The sequence below is a fragment of the Sceloporus undulatus genome, chromosome 1 (genome assembly GCF_019175285.1).
Source record: "Sceloporus undulatus isolate JIND9_A2432 ecotype Alabama chromosome 1, SceUnd_v1.1, whole genome shotgun sequence".
In the NCBI taxonomy this organism is placed as follows: domain Eukaryota; kingdom Metazoa; phylum Chordata; class Lepidosauria; order Squamata; family Phrynosomatidae; genus Sceloporus; species Sceloporus undulatus.
In genome coordinates this window covers 292,708,557-292,730,400 of record NC_056522.1, presented here as the reverse complement: position 1 = coordinate 292,730,400, position 21,844 = coordinate 292,708,557, and the positions used below count along the sequence as shown (strand labels likewise).

Genomic DNA, 21,844 nt, shown 5'->3' with positions numbered 1-21,844 from the left:
TCATAAGACATTTTCCAATAGTTTGCAGAGGCATAAATTTATTTTGTTCTACCGAAGATCTTAGATAATTTTTCTTTAATGTCACACAGATCACAGAATCAGTCAAAAAGTATAATGTGAACTTCATAGACAGCCTCTGGTCTGTTGAAAATACTCACTTTAAAATACATATCCACTTCAAGATGTCACAGTAAATTGGTCAATTTGTACACACTTTAAATGTGATTAATTGGTTCATTTGTTATGGAATCAAATGTTGCCTCATAAATATTTGGTAATTTTACGTATCATCTCTACCTTTTCTTTTTTCATTTTGTTCCGTTTCGTATGACTTCATGCTTCACATTGAGCCTAAAATAAATGCTACAAGCCATGCTTGCCAAATATATTCAGTGTGTAATTTTCTTTTTCTTGTAGGTCCACGACTCTTCCTCTCATGCCCTATAGATGTGGATGGGTCTAGAGTTTGGTTTACTGACCTGTGGAACTATTCCATTGTTCCTTATCTTCTTGAGGCTGTCAGAGAAGGACTACAGGTAATGATCCTGCTTAGAAATCATATCCTTGTTCAAAAGTTGTTGTTTTTTTACTCCAAGGTTATTTGGGCTTGGCTGGCAAAATACCCTTTTAATAGCAACACACCCACAAGACATATTATATGATTTGTTTTCCTTATCTTATCTTCCGAAAAGGAGCCCTTGTGATGTGGTGGTTAAATGTTGATACTGTAGCCACAACGTTTTAAGTTTGATCCTAGAGAAGGGCTCCAAGGTCCACTCAGCCTCCCATCCTTTTGTAGGTCAGTAAAATGAGTACCCAGCTTGTTGGGGTCAATTGGCTTACACATTGTAAACTACTTAGGGAGTGCTAGTTCACTGATAAGTGGTATAGAAATGTACTTGCTATTGCTATTCGTTTTGACCCTTTTTTGTGTGTGTAGGAGTCTTCAGAAATTGCACATTTCTCTATTGTAATTTTTATCAGTAGTAACTAATCTTCTTCAACAACATAGCTGATTATTTCAGACCTGAGCAGGCAGGAGAAAAAAAACTTATTTTCTCTAACACATACACTTTCTGCTATGATGAGTTAGTTAAGATATGATCCATTCTCCTTTTAGGAGCTTACTACACGCACATTTAACCTGACTGCATCCTAACAGGATGCAGCCAAGACTTGAGATGCAGGTGGGAATTATTGCATGTAATTTGCTGCTGATTCTGCCGGGTGAGTGCAGCTTGGCTGCATCCCAGCTCTCAGGCGTTCTTCAGCAGCCACTTTTCCAAGTCAGAAAGCTCCCAGCTTTGAAAAGTGGCCACCTAGCTTTGAAAAACGGCTTGGGAGCCAGAATGCAGCTGGACTGTACTTGGCCTGGGGAATCAGCAGTGAATTACATGCAATAATTCCCTTCTGCATCCTGTATCCCAGCTGCATCCCGTGCAATAAGCTTCTTAGTCTTGTCTTAGGCTTGGGTCACAAATTATGTAGATCTGCATCAGCATTTTCCTTTGTCTAGACTGGAACTGTGCCATAAGCACAATATTGTCAGGAAAAAGCCACATGGGATATATAGTCACAAGAAATATAATATGTATATGAATGTATTTGAAAGTAACATGACACAGCAAAAGTTATTGAATTGTCACACAGGTGTTGTAAGTAATGTAATTAGAAAGTCCTGAAAGCCAAGGACATATGAGGCAATGACAAAGTGAAAAGGTGCAAATTGATATCACCTGAGAGTCATTGAGTGGACAGTAATGTATGATGCAATGTGAGGTCTAGATTGAGCCAAGTATGGTATGTCAATCATAATGTATGTACACGCCCAGGAGGTGGCAACTGTATAATGAATAGAGAGACAAATGTCTATATAAGCAATAATGTATGACAATACTTTTTGTGGGTATTGAGGAGTATAGTAGTGTGGATTTTGTGAGTAGTGAATTGTTTTGTGCATAGTGTATATATTAGAATAAAAGTAGATCTTTTCAAGAAGACTACTGTGTTGACTGGTGTCTTGAGAGCTGAACAAGAACCAGCAGACTGCAGAGAAGATTGGAAGACATCTTCAGCCAATTCTCAGAGCTACTGGTCAAACTGGTTGTTCTTCCGCTGACCAGGGTGGTGAGAGTGAAAGCCAGGAGAAGAGCTGCAACTCCCATCATCCCTAACAAATAATTCTTTCTGGTTTAAAATACATTTTACGAATTAATCATAAGGATAAAGCAAAGCAAGAGAAACCTGCTTTTTGTAACACTTTAACCTTCAAAACCTGTTAATCATTTTTGTGGTGCTCCTGGAGGGGATAGCTGAGTGACTGAGATATTGTGGGTCTCTCTTTCTTCACTAGTTGAATAAAGAGGTGCTTACTGTTATGGTAAAACATTCTGCCACTATCCCTGCTGCAACAGCAGTAGGAATTGAAAAGAGGGTCTGCTGGAAGCATGAATGTCAGTCTTTGGTTGTTTCACTCCCAAATGTAATGTAGAATAAATTCAACTCTTTTCTCCCCACTCTACAAGAATGCATGATAGTCTGTGCAGTTTTCAACCGTTACTTGTACTTTGTGATTTCATTGAGAAAGAAAAAATTCTACCAAAAAATGCATACCATTTTCTCATGCAGAAAAAAGTTTTGTGGAGGCAGAAAACATGTATTTTGAGCAAGATACATTGATTCCTGTACAGACCTTTTCCAGAAATAACTAGTCTTAATATATTTGAATAAGGGTGAGGGGACTATCAAAAGTGTACTTAAGAACAAAAGAAGGCCCATGCTGAATCAGATTAAAGGCTGCATTATTCTTAAAGTATCAAAGACTGGCCCTATTCAAACTTGAGTCTCATTCCTTGTACAAAATCTAATTATTTCTTTTAATTTTTGTACATCTGAGACAACCAGGTCACATGTATGTACGTGGAGCATTAAGTTTTTGCATGTGAGTGCGTGCTGGATTAGGCCTGAAAGTAAATCTGAGTGGGCAACTTAAGTAGATTGACCCTTGGTTCATTCTAAGAAGTATGGAGGGTTTTAAAGTTGGATTCCAAACTAGACATGCCAACAAACAATATAATAATACTAACACATGGCTCCTACTAAAAATTATCTTTGGCACAAATTTCCATTCTGGCAATACTGTCTCCCACTCCCATGCATGCATGTTTAATAAATCATCTTAGTATGTAATGGTGTATTTAAAAGAACCACCCTTTTCTCTTACCTTTTTAGTGACCCCAACAGTACAGTGTTGTTAGAGGAGCATGGTTTTGTTTTAGCCATGAAATCCACTCATTCTAGGTGTAAAAGTGGGTTGTGATAGCTCCCCCTTGCTACATTTTTATTTTTGTGAAAATATGGAAGTTGAGGAGTGATATAAAATCTTTCTTCACTCCATCTTTGATATCTTGCAAAGTTCTTAAACAGATAAGTCCCATTCTATGTAAATAAATAAATTCCTCCACCCCTAATTCCTGGCAACCTATATTAATACATTTGAGTTTTGTATTTCTGCTGCAGTTGTTGCCACCTTGTGGCACTTGTGCTGGATAACAACATACAGGATAAGAATTGTATGTGCAGGCATTAATTCCAGTTTAGGTGAAGAAAGCAGCTGTTATTTTTTACACTCCAACTCATCATAGGCCTATATGTGTTTATGAAATTAGTTATTCTGTGTGCTGTAGGTGAAAATTCATGTTACCATTTCTTAGCACTTACAAAACGGCTGTGCTTTGCAAATTGGAAGGCAGCAGGAAAAGAGGGAGACCACAGTATAGGTGGTTGTTGTTGTGTGCATTCAAATAATTGTTGACGTATGGTGACCCTGAGGCCAATCTAACACATGGTTTTCTTGGCATGTTTCTTCAGAAAGAGTTTGCCATGGTCATCCTCTGAGGCTAGGAAAGTTTGACTAGCCTAAGGTCACCCAATGGGTTTCCATGGCTGAGGATTTGAACGATGCTCTCCATAGTCGTAATCAACACTCAAACCACTACACCACACTGGATCTCATACAGTATAGGTAGATTGACCCATTCAAGTAAACCACAACCCTGAGTTTTCAATGTCTGAGCAGAACAGTTGACTTCCAGGGATCTTGAAGGTCTCTCATTCATCGAGTCACAATAAGTCAAAATCAATTTAACAGCAATAACAACATCCTGTATCCCTGAGATGTATATGTTTGTTTTATCTTCAGTGCATGACATGTACTCAAAGGAAGAAAATCTACAGCTTACTACACTTGTTGTTCTTGTTGTTTGTCTTCAAGTCATTTCTGACTTATGATGACCCTAAGGTGAACCTATCACAGGGTTTCCTTGGCAAGATTTGTTCAGAGGAGGAATGCCATTGTCTTCCTCTGAGGCTGAGAATATGAGATTTGCCCAAGATCACCCAGTGAGTTTCCTTAGCCAAGTGGAGTTTTGAACCCAATTATTCAGAGCCGTAGTCAAACGCTCAGACTGCTACACCACACTGGCTCTCCTCCATTTGAATCGTGCCTATTTGGACTCACCTCACCAGATGTTTCTTCTGTACATGATACCTTCAAATAAATTAAGGATGCTGAAAATCACAGCTGTTCCACAAGCTGTTGTTCATTTCACTTTGGTTGGCAACAAAAATAGCTGTTAAGAGATGTTTTCAGCAACATTAAGAGCAATAAAAAAATAGTTGCAAGAATATATATTCTTTTAAGGAAAAGGTTGCATTTTTTAAAGGAGAAAAAGGAAGAATTTAAGGTAACCATCCACATACTTTTTATTGTGGAGATTTGAAAACGGAATTTAAATTTACCAGATTCAGTCTCAGATCCCAATATAGTTAAATATTTCTACACTCGTCTTTAATGAAGAAGACTCCCAGAGAATCTTAGGGCCCGAACAGACAGGCCAAAATAAAGCTGCTTCGGGTCATTTTGGAGGTATGCTGTTTAAATGACACATGCATCTTAAGAGGCCAGAAGCTACACCAAAGCTGTGCTCCAGTTCTTAGGACTGGAGCATGGCTTTGGCGTGGCTTCCAGCCTCTTAGGATGCATGTTTCATTTAAACAGCATACCTCCAAAATGATCCGAAGCAGCTTTATTTTGGCCTGTCTGTTCGGGCCCTCAGAAACTATAGTAGTAAGGCTGGCTTACTACCTATAAGGTACAATGCAAAAGGAACAACAGATATGAAGGGAAGATGAGGAGGGGAACCATGCTTCATCATTCGTTTCTGTATTTACAGCAGTTACCCCTTAGCTTAGCCTTCTTCAATCGGGTGTTCTTCAGATGTTTTGGGTACAACCTCTGTCATCTTGAACCAGATGTATCTGACACATAGTAGAGGGTAGCAGGTTTGAGAAGGGTACTTCTTTTTGTCTCCAGCACAAATTTCTGACTACCTAATGAGAGTCCTACAGTTTCACTGATGGGGTTTTGTGATTTAACGTTTCATTGACAATCCTTGTCTTCTGGTCACGTTGCACCATCTTGTGGACAACTTTGCTTAGTAACATTCTGCTGTCTTTGCTTTAGATTTTGCTACCATCTGCATCCTAGATCTAAAGAAATGATCACTTGTTCACTGATCCCAAAAAGAAACTGTTAAGCTTATGAAACGGTACTTGGAGGAACAGGAATGGAATAGAATGGGGGAAAACATGTGTTACTGCATGGGAGAACGCCACCAATGCTGCCAGGAGTCCCCAAGCCATTCCCCAGCCGTTCCATGGCAGCCAATTTTGAAGAACAGTTCAAAATCGTCCTTCAAAATCTGCAGCCAGGAACAGCTTGGGGACTCTCGGCGGAGTTCTCCTATGCAGTAACACATATTTCCCCCCTGTTCCATTCTGTTCCAATTCCTCCAAGTGCCGAGTGATAAGAGCCCCCAACTAACCCTTCACTCACATGGCAAGCCTTGTTTGAGGGAATTTCAGAAATATGAATAATGTAAGGTTCTGATGTTCAAAAGGAAGATGTACAAAGTTTCCATTGGGAGTACCCACAAATCTCTCTTTAGAGCATAGGGTGATAGTGACATTAGCCAGTGTAAGTCCACTTCATGCTTGTGTATGTCCCCACTTTTTAAAATGTTATAGCAGAATTTGGTATTCTCTTCCACCTTCTGCAGTGACCAAAGCACCCCACACCAGGACTCACAGTTTTGCAGCAACAGCCTCCCTGAATGGTCATCCTGATTGAAGGTATTATTCATCTACATCTGGCTATGGGGCACAGCTAGGTGCGTCTCTAACCACCGTCTCACTCTCCATCAACCATGGAATGGCCATTCAGGGGGGGCTGTCACAGCAAAACAGTTTTCAAAGAGGTGGGTAGTCAGCCACAGTGGAGTTCCAACAGTGGAATTAATTTGTCATGCTGGACAATGTAGGATCTCAGCTGTTATCCGTATTATTTTTATTTAAATTTAAATTTGTCTTCATACTCACTGTAACAGTACATTTCCCCACAAGTGTATTGTCCTAGAATTACTGATGGTCGAGAAGCAAGACTAGTAATCTTCCTTGTTTTATTTTCCTGGTATTAGATAGTTTTCCAAGTAGAAATTTTTTTTCAGGCTCTGTTTACAAGTATACAATACCGTATGTGTTAACCTTGTCCATTTGTGATTTATTTACAGCCCATCTTCTAGCATTTAGGTAATAATAATGTTATGTGCTCACAAGGGATTTGGTCTGGTATTTCTTAAACAGTAGCCCATTATGGCATATATCAGAATCTGAGTGATATGTTATGCCATCTGTTGTTTCAACCAAGATTTATTCACTGGCATGATTGAAACCAGAGCTTTAAAAAATTACTTTTTGAGCCTGAATTCTATTGATAGTCTTGATTAGAGCAAACCAATTGAATCAGTGGTATTTGCAAAAGTGTTGACTCATCATTTGATCCAGGGGGCTTACTCTAGTTAGAATTATGAAAAGGGTTCAGGCCAACTTTGCTGCTGCCTTTCTAGGAGTTAAAAATCCTTCCAAAAGTAACATTTTCCAAGCTTTAGTTGAGGGGGGGAAACTGCATAATACAGACTTGAGTTTTTTCTTTGGCTATGGGATTCTGATCACAGAATTAACATTGTCAATGTACAGGTCTATGAAATCATGCAATGTATAATTAAAAAAAATACAAATCATATTTACTTAGACTGTTGAAGTTTCAGTTTTAAAGTAGAGAGAAATGAAAGAGGAAGGACATAGACTTCACACAGATGAGAGCCATGAGCAGCCTGTTTGTAATTTTTTGTTCTCATGGTGTGTGTGTGTGTGTGCGCGCGCGCGCGCGCGCACGCGTGCATTAAATATCCAAAAGAAAAAATCTCTGTCTGTTAGACTGAAAAATTTACAGTGAAGAAAATCCATGACTATTTAGGTTATCTAATCTGTAGTCCTGTAGTCATTTCCATGGAAGTAAATCCTGATGAACAAAATGGGCCTTGGTTCTAGCTAAAAGTGTATAGAAAGACTGTAAACACATTTAATCAGGCAATGCAAATTTGCTGAAACCTCACATTGGCTTACTGTAATCCATTATTTTTGTTTTTTAAATGCAGACAAAGCTTTCATCTATTACAGATGTTTCTTTTGTTCTATGTTCCCTCCAGTAACATTTGTTAACATGTTACTCAAGAAGATGTTCTCTGAAGCATCTCATTTGATCAATATAATGACCAAATGAATGAATATACTGCCCAGTCATTGTTAATTATATCTCAACTATTTCTTAAAATGATTGCTGTTTTCTTGCACATTTTTATGTTTCATAAGTGAGCAATGAGTTAAACCACTATTCACAAAGAAAGGTCTAACCTGAGGTTAATAGGTGACATGCAGGGATCTAACAGAACTTTTAAATTCTCATTAGACACAATATTCTTAACTGACAGACACGTCAAAAGACATTCCCTTCCTGCCTTTCTTCCATCCTTGCCTTGTCTCTCCCTACACACACACGCACGCACGCATGCACGCACCCTGTCACAGCAGAAGGACAGCAAGTGAACTATAATCCCTCCAAAGGGCACCCACTTAAGACTGTTACAGGAATAACAAAATCAATCTTCATTTTCATCTGGAAAGCACACCTAAAACTCTCTGTTACAAGGATTTTCCTCTGGAAAGCACTTTCTTTGTTTCAGCATTCATCTCACTGGAAAGATTTTGGCTAAGTGTGTACATAAGTATTCACAAAAATCCTTGGCTCCAGAGTGCAGGACTGTTTGCAATGTATTACCAAGCTGCATTCAGATCAAAACACTGCTTCAAAGTGGTGTTGGGTTATGGGTGTTTGAAGCCAGAGTCTAAAATCTGCTGAATCACCTATTCCTTGGCACCAAAAAAAAGAAAGGCATGCCAAGCACTGAGATGTCGTTCTTTGATGGCTTTAAAACCAAACTTGGACGCATAGAATTTGACAAAGGTTGGGCCGTGTTTAGTCTAAAAAGGATGGTGATTAAAGAAGCTTCTTACCTCTGCCGTCATTAACGGTTTTCTCTGGTATGACATCCTCAGAAGAGAGGACTGACCTTCTTTGTTTTCCTCCCCTGCATGATTCCCAGATGAATACCACTTTCTTTAAGGGTCTAATTAACCTAGTACGGTATTTATAAAAATGAAATCTTACTCTGCTCTATTGGGAACTATCTACATGGTTGTTGTTGTTTTCCTTTTTCTGTTTCATTCGACACTCTGCTCCTTGAGTGTGCTTTAGTTATTGTACTTACCTCTTGTACCTAGTATGTGTTATTGTTGTTGTTGCTGTTATCATTATCAAGTGGCCTCTGTGCTATACCTTGAACTATATTCATCATCATCATCACCATCCCACATTTTCCCAGTCTGGGACTCAAGGTAGCCTTAAAAAGTTTAAACAGATACAGCTAAAAAATTATATCATATAAAAGTTAAAAATATAATTAAACTATCAATAATATTAAATGCAGTTAAAAGCAAAGCATTTTTAAAGAAGAACAAGTAATGTAAATACTATAGCACATGAACCACCACCCCCCCCCAGCAGTCAGTCTTCAAAGATCTGCTAAAACAAAGAGGTTTCTTCCAGCCTACGAAAGGATAGCAAATCTAATTTCTCTAGGAAGGTAGTTACATAGCTGGGGAGCAGCCACCAAGAATGCCTACTTGCTGTATAACAGCTTTCTTCTTTGTGGTCTCTCACAACTGTGTCACCTGTGCCAATACAGTGCCTTTCCCATTTGAATTTACAGTTGTGTGTGTTCACTCAAAGAACCACAGTTACAGGTAAGCATTCTGTTCTTCCCCAACCTGGTGTTCTCCAAATGTGTTGCAATACAACTCCTATAAGCTCCAAAGGAATAATGAAAGTTGTTCATCATATGTAGAAAACATTGGGTTGGTGGCTTCCATGGTATCAAAATTTTCATGTGTGGATTTCTGGGCCAGGCAGATGGTCTTCTTGGTCAACTGGCAACCCAAGATTTATTCTTCCTGAATAGGATTGAATACTATTGTCTGTACCGGAAGTACTATTATCTGGAACAGTTACTTTCTAGAAAATGACTCACAGAATTCCTCCAGGAACATTCTGGGATTCATAATCTAAAGAAGTACTGCTTTCATGCTCTGATCTGATCTGGGCCAAAATTATCTGAAAGACCCAGTCTCGTTCTTCCTTTTTAAAAAAGCATGTTTGAACTTGTGTAATTGAATGAAAAACTCACATTACACCACTCTGTGTGCCTTGGAGGAATATTACTATGCTATACAGTACACACAGATGTATTTAAAAATTGTGTGTCTTGGTTTGATCTGTATTTGATACTGATTTTGAGCTTCTCGCCTGAGCCTCTCAATTTGCCTTCATAATTGAATTTTTGCAACGTTGTTTTAGTGCAGTGATTTGCAAACCTTTAAACAAATTATAGTTTGTGGCCTATTCTGGAAGAGTTTATTCCTGTTGTTTTGTCTGCATCTGTGTCTGGCATCTTCAGAGAATGGTGGCATGGAGGTGTGTGGGGTATAAATATACTGTGTGACCCTTGGTTGGGGGGAAGTGATTTTGTTAATATGAACTGGGCAACACTTTTGGTCCATGCTGTCATCCTACATGTTCTGATATTTCAGGATAAACTCACCTAATACAGAAGAATACCATCACTGCACGATATCTTGGAAATCAGTGTTTGATTGTCTTTTGGGATAATTGTCCACCATTAATTTCATGAGCCCCAATAGTCTTCTGAGAAAATTCCAAGGTTACCTAGAATACAGTTGAAAAACCATTGTTCTTTACATGGATCTGTGATAAATGTAGATGTTCTAATATGAAGCTGGGACTCCAGATATTTGAGATTCATCTTTTCCACTTTATTTGCAATGACTGAATATAATCTGTGAATAGATACAAGGGGGAGAGCAGGGGGACTGGGAATGCACAGAAAGATTAGCCTATCCTTAGTCCCTGAAAGGCTATCAACATGTCTCAAAGGAGGTATTGCTCATGTCTCTTGAGACCAACAGGACAATGGCTATATGTGTGTTGACCACAAGACATTGTGCTACTATCTAACTATATTTGATTAACTGTTATCAAGAAAATAATACAGTGGTGCCTCGGGTTACGAAATTAATTCGTTCCGCGGCCGCTTTCGTAACCCGAAAAGCCTTCGTAAGCCGAATTGCCATAGGCGCTAATGGGGAAAAGCCGCGATTCCATGCGAAAAAGCCGAAAAAAGCACCGAAAGTTTTTTCGTAACCCGAAAAAACATTCGTAACCCGGAACAATGATTCCCTATGGGATTTTTTCGTATCCCAAAAATTTCGTAACCTGGGTATTTCGTATCCCGAGGTACCACTGTACAAGTGTGTGCTTTGTACATAGCTATTCCTTCTCACCCCACTGATTACCTGTACCACTGATTCACCCATTGTAACTGTGTCTGTAATAATTTGCCAGCTGAGGAATCACTCCAACTGATGAAGTGGGCTACTGTAAATAAAAGCTTATGCCAAATAATGTTTTTAGTCTTTTAAGGTGTCACATGTTTTTATCAATATGTTTGCTTGTTTAACACATGTCTTTTGCATTATCCATCATAGAACTCAAGGTTGCATTCATAGAGGCTCTCAGACAGTCTTCTGTCCAGGACTCTGACAACTGCCAAACCTGCAGTGTGCCTGCCTCATATTCTCTCAAATCACATAAAGAGGCTTGAATACATACCTCAGATACCTAACTAAATATTAATTTAAAATGCATTTTTTAAAAAATTAAGCGAGATTTCTTATTCTTGCTTGCTGGCAGTTGTACGGAAGAAGAGCACCTTGGGAGGACCCTGCCAAATGGGTAACGGAGACTTACCCATGGGCAGCCACCCCACAACACCATGAATGGCCTCCGTTGCTCCAACTGCGGCCAGAAGATGTTGGATTTGATGGCTATTCCATGCCACGGGAAGGTTCAACCAGCAAACAAGTTCCCCCCAGTGATGCTGAAGGAGATCCTCTGGTGAGATTTGTCTGCTGAATAATATCTGCAAGGGATTTTAAATCGTAGAAGGTTAAATCTTGTGCAGACTGAACGCCAATTTTCAGAGCTAGTGTCTGAAATATACATATACATGCATTTTATAGCCCCTAGCACTTCGTGCCGTGCATGCTAGTCATTTAGAATTCTGTTGATGATATCATAGGATACAATTAGTTTCCAGCTCACCTTGTGTCACTGTAGTTGCATTGTCTACATTTTATTACATTTTAAGCATGCATTGTGGCAAACAATTATCTTAGTGTGTATGTGTTGAGAGAGTGGAAGAGAGATAAGGCAGTTAGTAGCTAGAGCAGCAGTGTATTCTGTTGGCACCATGGTGTGGGAGCATGACTTTAAGATTGAATTTGCTGGGATTTTTGATTGATTTTATCAACTTCTTGTCATCTTGTACCAACTAGTACATGATCCATTAGATTTGATAATTACTTGAGGGTCAAGCATATGCCCTTCACCAGAACATTCACCATCCATCACTGAATTTTGAGAGCATGGGAGCATGGAGTTTTAAAAAATCCCTGCCAAAATTGGAGATGGCCCTTGGGAACCAAAGATGGTCTTGGGGAACCACACACAGCCCATAGACTGCACTTTTCCAACCCTACCTCTGTAATACGTGCAAGGTCACTGTATGTGTAATAATCATGACACCACCACTTATACAAGCTGTAAAATCATTACTTTAAGTTCGTTGACTGGTGGATTCTTTGTCCGTGCGTTTCCTGCACACAGCCATTGTGTATGTTTTTTTTCCAAACAAATTCAATTTGACCCACATCCTTTGGCTACTATTCAGTGTACATGGGAGAAAAACTGAGACTATCTTTCATCTGATGAGTCTATCTTCCATTTGGCTTCTTAATGTGCTGAAAGCTAACTTCAGAATACTACTTAATACAATGGATGAACAAAGATCTTTGGACTGAAATCAAAGTTAACACTTTCATATCCTTCTCTGTGCTTCCTCAGATGAACATGCTGATGAGATTGCAAGAAGCGGCTAACTATTCAAGCCCACAGAGTTATGACAGTGACTCCAACAGCAACAGCCACCATGATGACATCCTTGATTCATCTCTGGAGTCAACATTGTGATGTAAAACCAGCAGAAATGATTGTGTCCCATGGTCCATCTCCTACTTCACTTGGGAAGATATTATGATCAATGAGGATAACTGGTCTGTGGTCCTGAGGGATGTCTCAGTATTAGAGCAGCAAGAACAATATAAACTTACTCCCCCTTCTGTCTTCCCATCTCCCTCGTTCAGTGTCAAATGTGGGTGCAGGCAACCCACTTGATTTTTGTATTGTGCTTTTATTTTATTTTTTCCTATTAATAAGAACTGCACTACTTTGTTTTTTGTTTTGTTTTTACTTTGCTGTGAGCTCCCGTACCTAAGACACTGAATACTTCTCTCCCCCCCATAAAAGCATGATTATATTAATTTTTGGGGGGGAGGGAGTGTTGGAGGGGAAGATAAAAGAAAAATGCTCGCCTTCAAAACTATGAAACAAACAAGAGAGCTCTGTGCCACATACTGTCCAGAAAGGGAATGGATCTTATCTATGCTGCTTCTGACCAAACTCATTCAGTAATGGTGGAATTTTTACAAATGATCTTTCAGTCTAACCTCAACTACCGATAGTTCAGGTGCTATAAAATAGTTGGTTGCCTTGGTAATAATATTTCATAAAAAGGCAGAGATTAAAAACAGGGAAATTTCAAATATTCATACATACACACACCACTCCACCAGTGAAGCTGTTCCCCATCTTTAGGGCTTGGCTTTATTTATTTATTTATTTCATTTTGTGTATATAAATGCAGGCACTAGACTCAATCCATTGAGCAGAGCTGCTAGACATCATCTGTTCCTCACACTGAAGCTGTAAATTCTGTGCCCCTTTGAACCAGGATCTGAAGAATGGATATGGACTTGTAGAAGAAAACTCAAACCATGCAACTAAGCATTCACTTTTTGTTTCAGCAATAGGGCCTGCTGAGAGTGGAGAGAAATCCAGCTTCTAGTGTCTTTCAGAACAAACCCATTGAATCAGTGGAAATTTGGTTAAGTTGGCACATAAGTAAATTCAAGAGGTTGAAAGGCTCTAATCTAGTTGGAACTAGTAACTGAATTCAGGCCAGAGAAAAAGTGAAAGCAAAGTCCAGGTTGGTTCTCGTTGATGGTTACTCATCCCTTCTTTGGGCACTAGTCCACATATAGGACATGTGGATTTAAAACCTTTAATTTAAACACTTTAAAGCATCCGTTTGGATTTTTGAACACTGCAATTTAATCAGTGGTTTAACAAACTGCTGAAGAAGCTGTTGTGAGGTTTTGAAGGGCTGCTCTGTCTTTGCACTAACTCAGTGCAAATTTCCTTTCCTTTTTTTTTGTTTGATCAGCTGCTCCTGGTAGCATAGAACAAACCTTTTAACTCCTCTTTTGCAAAAACCTTTGTGGAATTCCATTTTGCAAAATGGAACTCCCTTACTGCAGAAGCCATTTGCCATGGAACAAAAGCCCCTTTGGGGGCTTGTTGCACTAGTTCTTTGGTTCTTTGGAGCCCATCAGTGTACTTCTGCCTATGCAGATACATGTATACATAGGATAAATGACCTGCCTCCGTTCACTTGCTCCATGGTCCCATATCTGACATAGTTGCCTTCTCCTGGTCCCAACTTTGATGTCTGTAAATTCAGCAGGACATCAGAAAGGGCTATGCAGGTGCCATTCTTCAGCCCCACTGAACTTCTAGACATCAGGCTTGTAGAAAGGGGTGGCAACATGAGGAGCAGGGTATTATACATATTTGTGGGAGCATGTTCTTCCAAGACGAAGACTTATCAAATGCAGCCTATTCAGGGAGTAGATGCCTTTAAGGAAGCCTGGGTACTTATTTTAATTCTGCCTTTCCCTCTGCTTCTCCAACACTGATTATCATCCCTTGAGTTAGACATTCATTATTCCTTTGGAATAAAGTCATTTCATTTAGATCAGCACATGAAAAGATAAAAGAAGGATCATGGCTTGTATTTTTTTTTCTTACTAGACAGCAAAAGTTGGGGGAAATGAATACCATTTCAGTGAGACTGTACTCACTGAAGTAAATTAATTTCTTGTAGTTAATCCCGAGTTTTCTGCTTAAGAAATTTTGTAGATAGTTTTCCAGTCAGTCATATATACATGTATGTGAAGGAAGGGGAAAACATAGGGTTTTAAAATCTGTGCTCATTAAGCCCCACCAAGTCATGCAGGTTAAACTACGGATTTTTTTAAAACAACAGATTTTTTCTTAGCCAAGTCTTCAGTAAAGGAGAACAGTCTTTATAAAGTAGGAGTGACGAATTTGTGACCCCCCTGAGTTCATTAGGCTGCGGCTTTCATAATCCTGCATCTGGAAGACAACATATTCCCCACTTGTACTATAATATTTTAACAGGATTGTATTTTTAAACTTACCACCAAACAATCAGCATACAGTACTTCTCTGGATCCTTTTGTCATCTCCAAATGCACAGAATACAAGTGTGGATGGGTGGGTGGAGGGTTAAAAATAAAGGCTTGGTGCTTCTGCTGGGGACAAAACACCTCAACAAAAATTGCACTCTGGTTTGTGGGTTTTAAAAAAATGCAACAACAACCAGCCAGGTGTCTCAGGCTGTTCCTTGGGCAGTTACACAGTTCTCAGCATACACACACACACTCGCCTTTTCAGCTATCTTTGGGTGCTGATTTTTTTTTTTAACGTGATGCCTTACCTACTTTCTACTAATTGTGTTTGAATTCTATTAGTGCTGTATATGAGGAGGGTTTGTTCTTTTTAATTTAAACAAAACAGGGCTATCAAAGTCATCTCTTGAAATACAATGATGTGAGTTGCTGTGAATATTGTTTGTAATAATATATATGAAATTTCTTTTCTTGCAAATGTGAAAATACCTAAAGGAGGAAAAGGATGCAGAGAGACGGAAAAAACTTTGAGAATTTCCATATCAGCCTATAGCTAACCAGCTAATCATTGGATAATTGTTTCTTTGATGGAAGCAAAAGAAGAAGAAGAAAACCCCACCTTTTCCTATGATACTGAATGGCATCACTGCTAAATTTGAAGTGATAGAGTCTTTCTGTGTTTTGGTTTTGAAATATGCAGGTAGAATGCAACAGTTTTTAAAAAGAGAGTGTTAATATGGCTTAACTGATGCAAGATGTGCAAGTTCATGCTACCATGACTCAGGTTACTGAGCTGATAGTTTTAATTATACCTCATGATTTTCTGCTTTCAGTGACAGGAGTGAATTTGTCTTTTGAGCCTTTTAAGAACTTGTTCCTTTTACCCATTTTCTAGTAACTTTTGAAATAACTGTATCATTTGTAAAAGACAATACTGAATTGCTCAAATGGACATTTACTGTTGGATCTAAAAGGGATTCTTGAGGTTTTTCTTTTCTTTTCAAAATAGACTACTCTGCTAACCTTATTTCCTATTATCCATAATCCTCAAATGATCAGGCTACTTTTGGAAGAAGCTAGCTATTTTACTACATGTTGATTTTGCTTTCTTCAACTGAGTATAGAATCCAGGCTTCAAAGATCTCCTACATTAATTTTTCCCGTCTTGTGACATTTAGTTCCATTTTTGCGGAAACTTATTTCCACTCATGTGAAACTGATTCTGTAATAGCTGTCCCTCTGATGTGCTAGCTTTCCACATGCAGGGTGTTTTTTTTTAATCCAGAAGGAACATTCACTCTATGCATTGAATACAATGGTACAATCTACTTTTTCTTTCTGAATTTATTCTTTTATGAAAACAGAGTACATTCTGAATTTATTTCAGCATAATCATTTATTTTGTGGGAATATGTTTACATTCCACTCTGCCAAAATCCTTTTGAAGGGGATGTCCTCCACTGAAGGAACACTACTTGCAGTGGAACAGGCCATTTGGCTTTCTTTCTGTTAGACCTCATTCCTATGTTATACTTTTTAAACAGTTTATATTTTGAACCCAATGGATAAAATTCCATTGCTTTGCATTCATGCAGATGGCTAAAGTTCTAATCAGACTAATGTGACTAATAGAATCCACACACCACTCTAAAATCCAGGGCTTTTTTCCTTTGTATGTTAGGAAGAGATGCACTCCAAATAAGTGAGATTTGGATATTGCACAAGTTCAGTCCCTAACAGTAGGTTTAGCAAACGGGTGTTCCTCCACTACACACTGATTTGACAGGGAAGAGTGAGGCATTTCACTTGCATGATGATATCTACATGGAACTGTCTAGCAGGAAATGGTTCAATTGTCACTTGAGACTCTGTCCTGGAAAAATAAATTCTGGCATAGTGCCTATCTCCCTGGTATAAACAAAGAAATGTGTCTGGTGTAAGTCACCTTTTATTCCATAGTAAGGTGAGTTTCCCCCACTCGATAAACATATAGGGGACTAGTCTGCTTTATGTATACACCTTAAATCTAATAGGCTTAGATCTAGAGCCACTTGTGCTTCCAGTAAACCACTGAAATCAGTGGGATATGTTAGACATAGCTGATTTAAATCCCACTTTATTTCAGTTGGTCTGCTTTAAGCATAACAGTCCACCGTACACCAAAATACTTGGATTCTAACCAACTAGCTTGAGGAATATAGCCACTGTGTATAAATCTACATCAACAGAGTTTTAATTCTGATTGTGCTCCAAAGGATAAGTTATACATCTCAATTTTATTGTATCTCTCAGAACCTAATATTTAGTACATAATGCTATGTTTTCTCCACTTTCTGCTGTGAGTGATTTATGCAGAGATACGTAACTCTTGACAATTCAGTTCCATAGAGATGCATCTAAAAACATGCAGTAGCTGTTTCTTATGGTCGTGTCACACATTGGTCTTGATCTAGTGAGATCCTTGCAAAAGTGTGTATTGATTACTTTGTTGCAGTTCTTTGCAGGAGTACTTATTTGAGATGAGAGCTCTGTGGATCATTTAAAAGGAAAGATCAGCTCTGTGTGTGCAAAATACTGTGGATGCAAGTATTTGATCCTGACACTGAAATGGTACTTATGCAAAAACTCTGTATGCATTAAGTCTCTCTGGAGTCAGAACACTTCACAGATATCAAGGCACACAAGGTTTCACACACACACACACCATAATAATAACAGCTTAGTAAAATTATATGTGAATCATTCCTTAGAGGTGGATCCACATCAAAGTCTAATTTACCTGATCACCTTTATATAAAATGAGTCAGATATCCAATTTTCCCCACACATCCTGTTGTGGTATTCATGAAAGGTATCCTCCTCTTTATTGCTCTCTAACAGACCATGGTTTGGATCAATGAAAAATTAACTTGGAATAATCACATTCTTTCACACAACTGTAGTGCCCTTTCTGAAACTTCGGGAAGCAGGGTTACCCATTGTGCACATTCCTTAGTAAGCTTATCTTTTTCATGTAGAAAAACATCCAAATAACAAAACACTTTACCCAGATTGCTTCCAGTTTTGCCATTCTCCCTTACCCAAATTGGCATGATTTCCTCTAGTTTGGTTTTAGTACAAAACTCTATGCAACATTCATGTTTAGTTATGAACTGGAAGCATACAACATTTTCCTTTCCTTCACAATGGTCAAGAATTGTACCAGTCATAAATTATGTAATTGTGATTTTTTTTTTCCCCTTGGTTTTTAGGGTAATGGTGCAGAGACAGGGAGGGTATGGCTAGCCTCCCTCCTTTTTTGGTATATTTTGCAAAAAAAAAAGTAAAAGAAAAAAACCTAAAATATTGCATTGTTGATGCTTAAACTTTTGATATTTTGTGTCTTGAACCTTGTCTAAATGTGACAATTCTCTTTTAAGGAAAACAAAAGGAAAAAAACAAAAGTGTGGATATTAAATGGAAGGTTGCTGTTTTGATCTAGTTGTTTCCAGTGGAACCATTTATGGGGGGAAAGTTCTCTAAGATGTACATTTTTCTCATTGTAACATAGAAATGTAAATATTTGATTACAAGTGCTGCATTTTGATGAATTTTTTCTAGCCATTTTTAACAGAGAGAAAAACTAGGTATTGAGTATTTTGTGTACAGTATGATGTTTTTTTCCACTTCTCTATTTAATTTTCTGCTACCATTTAGGATTGGAATTTGCAAATGGTCTATTTGGGATCATTCCTTGCCTCTGTTTGCCCTTACCATTCTTCCCCTGCCCTGCCCCATCCTACATCATGGAGAATAAAGCTAATGATTGTACCAGTCTTAAATTATTCATGATTCAATAAATTTGATGCTTATTTATTCAGATTTGTTGGTCTTACTGCCATTTTTGCAGTCCTTGGCTACACAAAGTTTGGAACATCATTCGCATCATTCACATGCTAGATAATTTATGATGGAAATGACAGTAGTAATAATGACTGGTATTCAGTCCCTTGTCATAGATATGACAATATGTCAGTATGGGACTTGCATCTTCATAAGTGGACTTGCATGTGTGTGAAATAGAATTGAGCAAGATCCATATTCACTTTTGGACTGCTGTGGCATTACTGTGTATGTGCATCCATTGTGCAATGGTAGAATGACTGATGCATTGTGGTCCAGTGTGAAGTGCAGTGTAAACGCATCAGGGCACTCACCAGTGGACATCTGGACACTGACTGAGAAGAACTGAAGCACAACAGGCACACTTGATGCACATCAGAAGTACCTGATGCACATTGGAGCACTCTTGTCAGTGCTCTGATATACATCTTCACAATTCATTCAGCATTTATTTGTGCTTCTGCAGTGTAGCTAAGGATTTGTAAAGTTACATAACGTAGACTGTGATGTAGAATCTCAACCTGTGCTAATATGTATTATTCTGATTCAACAGCAAAGCTCTACATAGATAGTTGAAAAGCATATGCATTACTCCCTTGGTGCCATTTCAATTACTTGTGGTGTGGCGATAGGACAGACATGTTCATCACCTAGACCAGCCTTTTCCAAACTGATGCTCTCATCTAATCCCAGTTAGGAATATGATCATTTCTCAATTTCGCTTTTGTCCAGTATCTCAACATCCCACCTGCATTTTATTCCCTTGCTTCATTTTTAAATGACTCTGATGGGATTTCCCCATGCATGGAAATCCATGTACATTTTTAAACATTCTCTCTGTGTGCTTTTGTGTATACAATGCCTCACGTATACAATTTCCCTATTGACTAAATCATGTGTATTTCTTTTCAACTGTGCACATTTCCAGCTGTTAATATTGCATAAAATGCATGTTTCATACATGTTTCATTTCTCCAAAACATCCCATAAGCCTTAGAAATGTATTTCTCAAGGTGATATTCAGTTGTCCTTGGAGTGAACTTTGGGAGATGCAAAAAGTCTACTTTCATCAAGATCGTCAAGTCTAATAATTAACCCCATCCGTAATCCCAGTCACAATGGCCATGCCAGTTGATAAAGATGGGAAGTGCAGGGTAATGAGCAGCAACTGATTTTTGCCAAATCACTGCCATCAACTATGCTGACTGACACTGAATGCAAATCCTAATGTGAAAGCTGGCCTTATTTCTGAGGTCCGATCATGTATGCCCCAATTGTTCGTACAGGATCTGAATGACTGCAAATATGAATGTATCATACCTTGTTTTCTGACGTACTTTCAGCATGGATCCTATGGAGCAGGGATTCCCAACCTGGAGTGCCCGGAATTTGGGTGTGACAAAGACTAGCTTTTGTCCTTGAGTGACAAGTCATTACTCAATTTTTTTCTGAATAAATTAGAATCTAATTGCTCAATTTGGATTTGGATTTTTAAGTTCAATGTATTCCCCAGCAGTATTGTTTGTAGTTCCAAAATTAGAAATTAGACTTCTTAATTTTTAAATATGATATTACTTTTGTAGAGGGTGCAAATATTAAACGTTTTCTAGGGGTCTGGTGCATAGAAAGGTTGGGAATCACTGCTATAGATGGACTGGTAGGTAGCCAACCAGGTGTTCAAATGTTCACAGGTGTTATTTCACTAGCAAACCCATATTGATTATCTCCAGTTACAACAGCATTATGTCTTTTCTGGGCACAATCCAACTAGTTGTGCAACTGGCAAAAAAACAAAAGGAACCACCTTCCCAGATTTCCAGTGTAGTTGCTGGAAGTCTGGAAGGGTGACCGTTTGTTCTCCAGATGGCAAAACTTGCAGCTAGATGATGCCTGGGACCCTGCCCATCCATCCATCCATCCATCCATCCATCCATCCATCCATCCATCCATCCCACCCACTGATTTGCAATCACTTGTGGTTACATAGGAGATGGAAAGGAAAGCCCAGCACAAGAGTGCTAGTGACATTTTGTACTTCACCATCATTCATACAGGAACCACAGTGTAATTCTGTCAATTACACTTAAAGCCCATGAGTGTAAGCAGCAAGGATTGTAGCACTCAAATCTCTCATACTATCTGGAACACACCCTCTCCTGACTAATTTTGAAAGCTAATTAGGGTCAACCTTGATTATGTGAATGGGAGATCACAAGGGAATGCCAAGGATCTGTGGCTAGAAATAGGAAAGAAACCTGCCTGGAGCTTGATGAACCAATGGTTTGACTCCGTATAAGACAGTTTCCTGTATTCCAGATCAATCATAGAATCCTAGAGTTGGAAGAGACCACAAGGGCCAAATCAGTGTAACTTGTCTTCTTGATTTACTGAGTTATTACGTATTTTAAAGGTGTGAACAGACTACAGGCTTTTGAGAACAGGTATCTCAGACAGTGAGCATGGCTTGAATGTTGCACTAGGAAAACAAGAGTTCAAATCCCCATAGAAAACCTTGGATGATCTTGGGCAAGTCATATTTTCTCAGCCCCAGAGGAGGGCAATGACAAACCCCTCTGAACAAATCTTGCCAAGAAAACTTGATAGGTTGGGGTTATCATAAATTGGAAACAATTTGAAGGCACACAACAGCATCTCAGCTACCTCAGATTGACCACCAGATGGCAGCAAACTCAAGCCAATGAAAACCAGATTCCCTTTTAGGTGACCAATAATCTCAACTTTATAAATTTCTAGAGGAGGAGAGAAGCACTTTCACATTACCAGCCCCTACAAAAGGTTTTCTTGCAATAATTTTGTGGATCAATTTATTTAATTATTCTCATGAAACTGAATGTTAAGAAAACAGTAATACAGTACCAAATAAATATTTTTTAAAAAAATAGATAAAGATGTAATTCTTGAAAATAAATACACTGAACAGGATGTGTCCAACTTATGGCAAACTTAAGGTGATCCTATC

General features: G+C 38.6%; 1 protein-coding gene across 11 annotated transcripts in view; it reads left to right on the top strand.

Annotated features, from left to right (window-relative positions):
- NAV2 (neuron navigator 2) overlaps positions 1-18,841 on the top strand; it is a 783,367-nt gene extending 764,526 nt beyond the window's left edge. For all 11 annotated transcript variants that reach the window (XM_042439006.1, XM_042438987.1, XM_042438971.1 and 8 more), the window contains 3 exons: positions 418-536; positions 11,285-11,488; positions 12,497-18,841. In XM_042439006.1, coding sequence (XP_042294940.1) covers positions 418-536; positions 11,285-11,488; positions 12,497-12,622 — 449 coding nt within the window. In that variant the 3' untranslated portion in view covers positions 12,623-18,841. The remainder of the gene's footprint in view (positions 1-417; positions 537-11,284; positions 11,489-12,496) is intronic.
- The last annotated feature ends 3,003 nt before the right edge of the window (positions 18,842-21,844 follow it).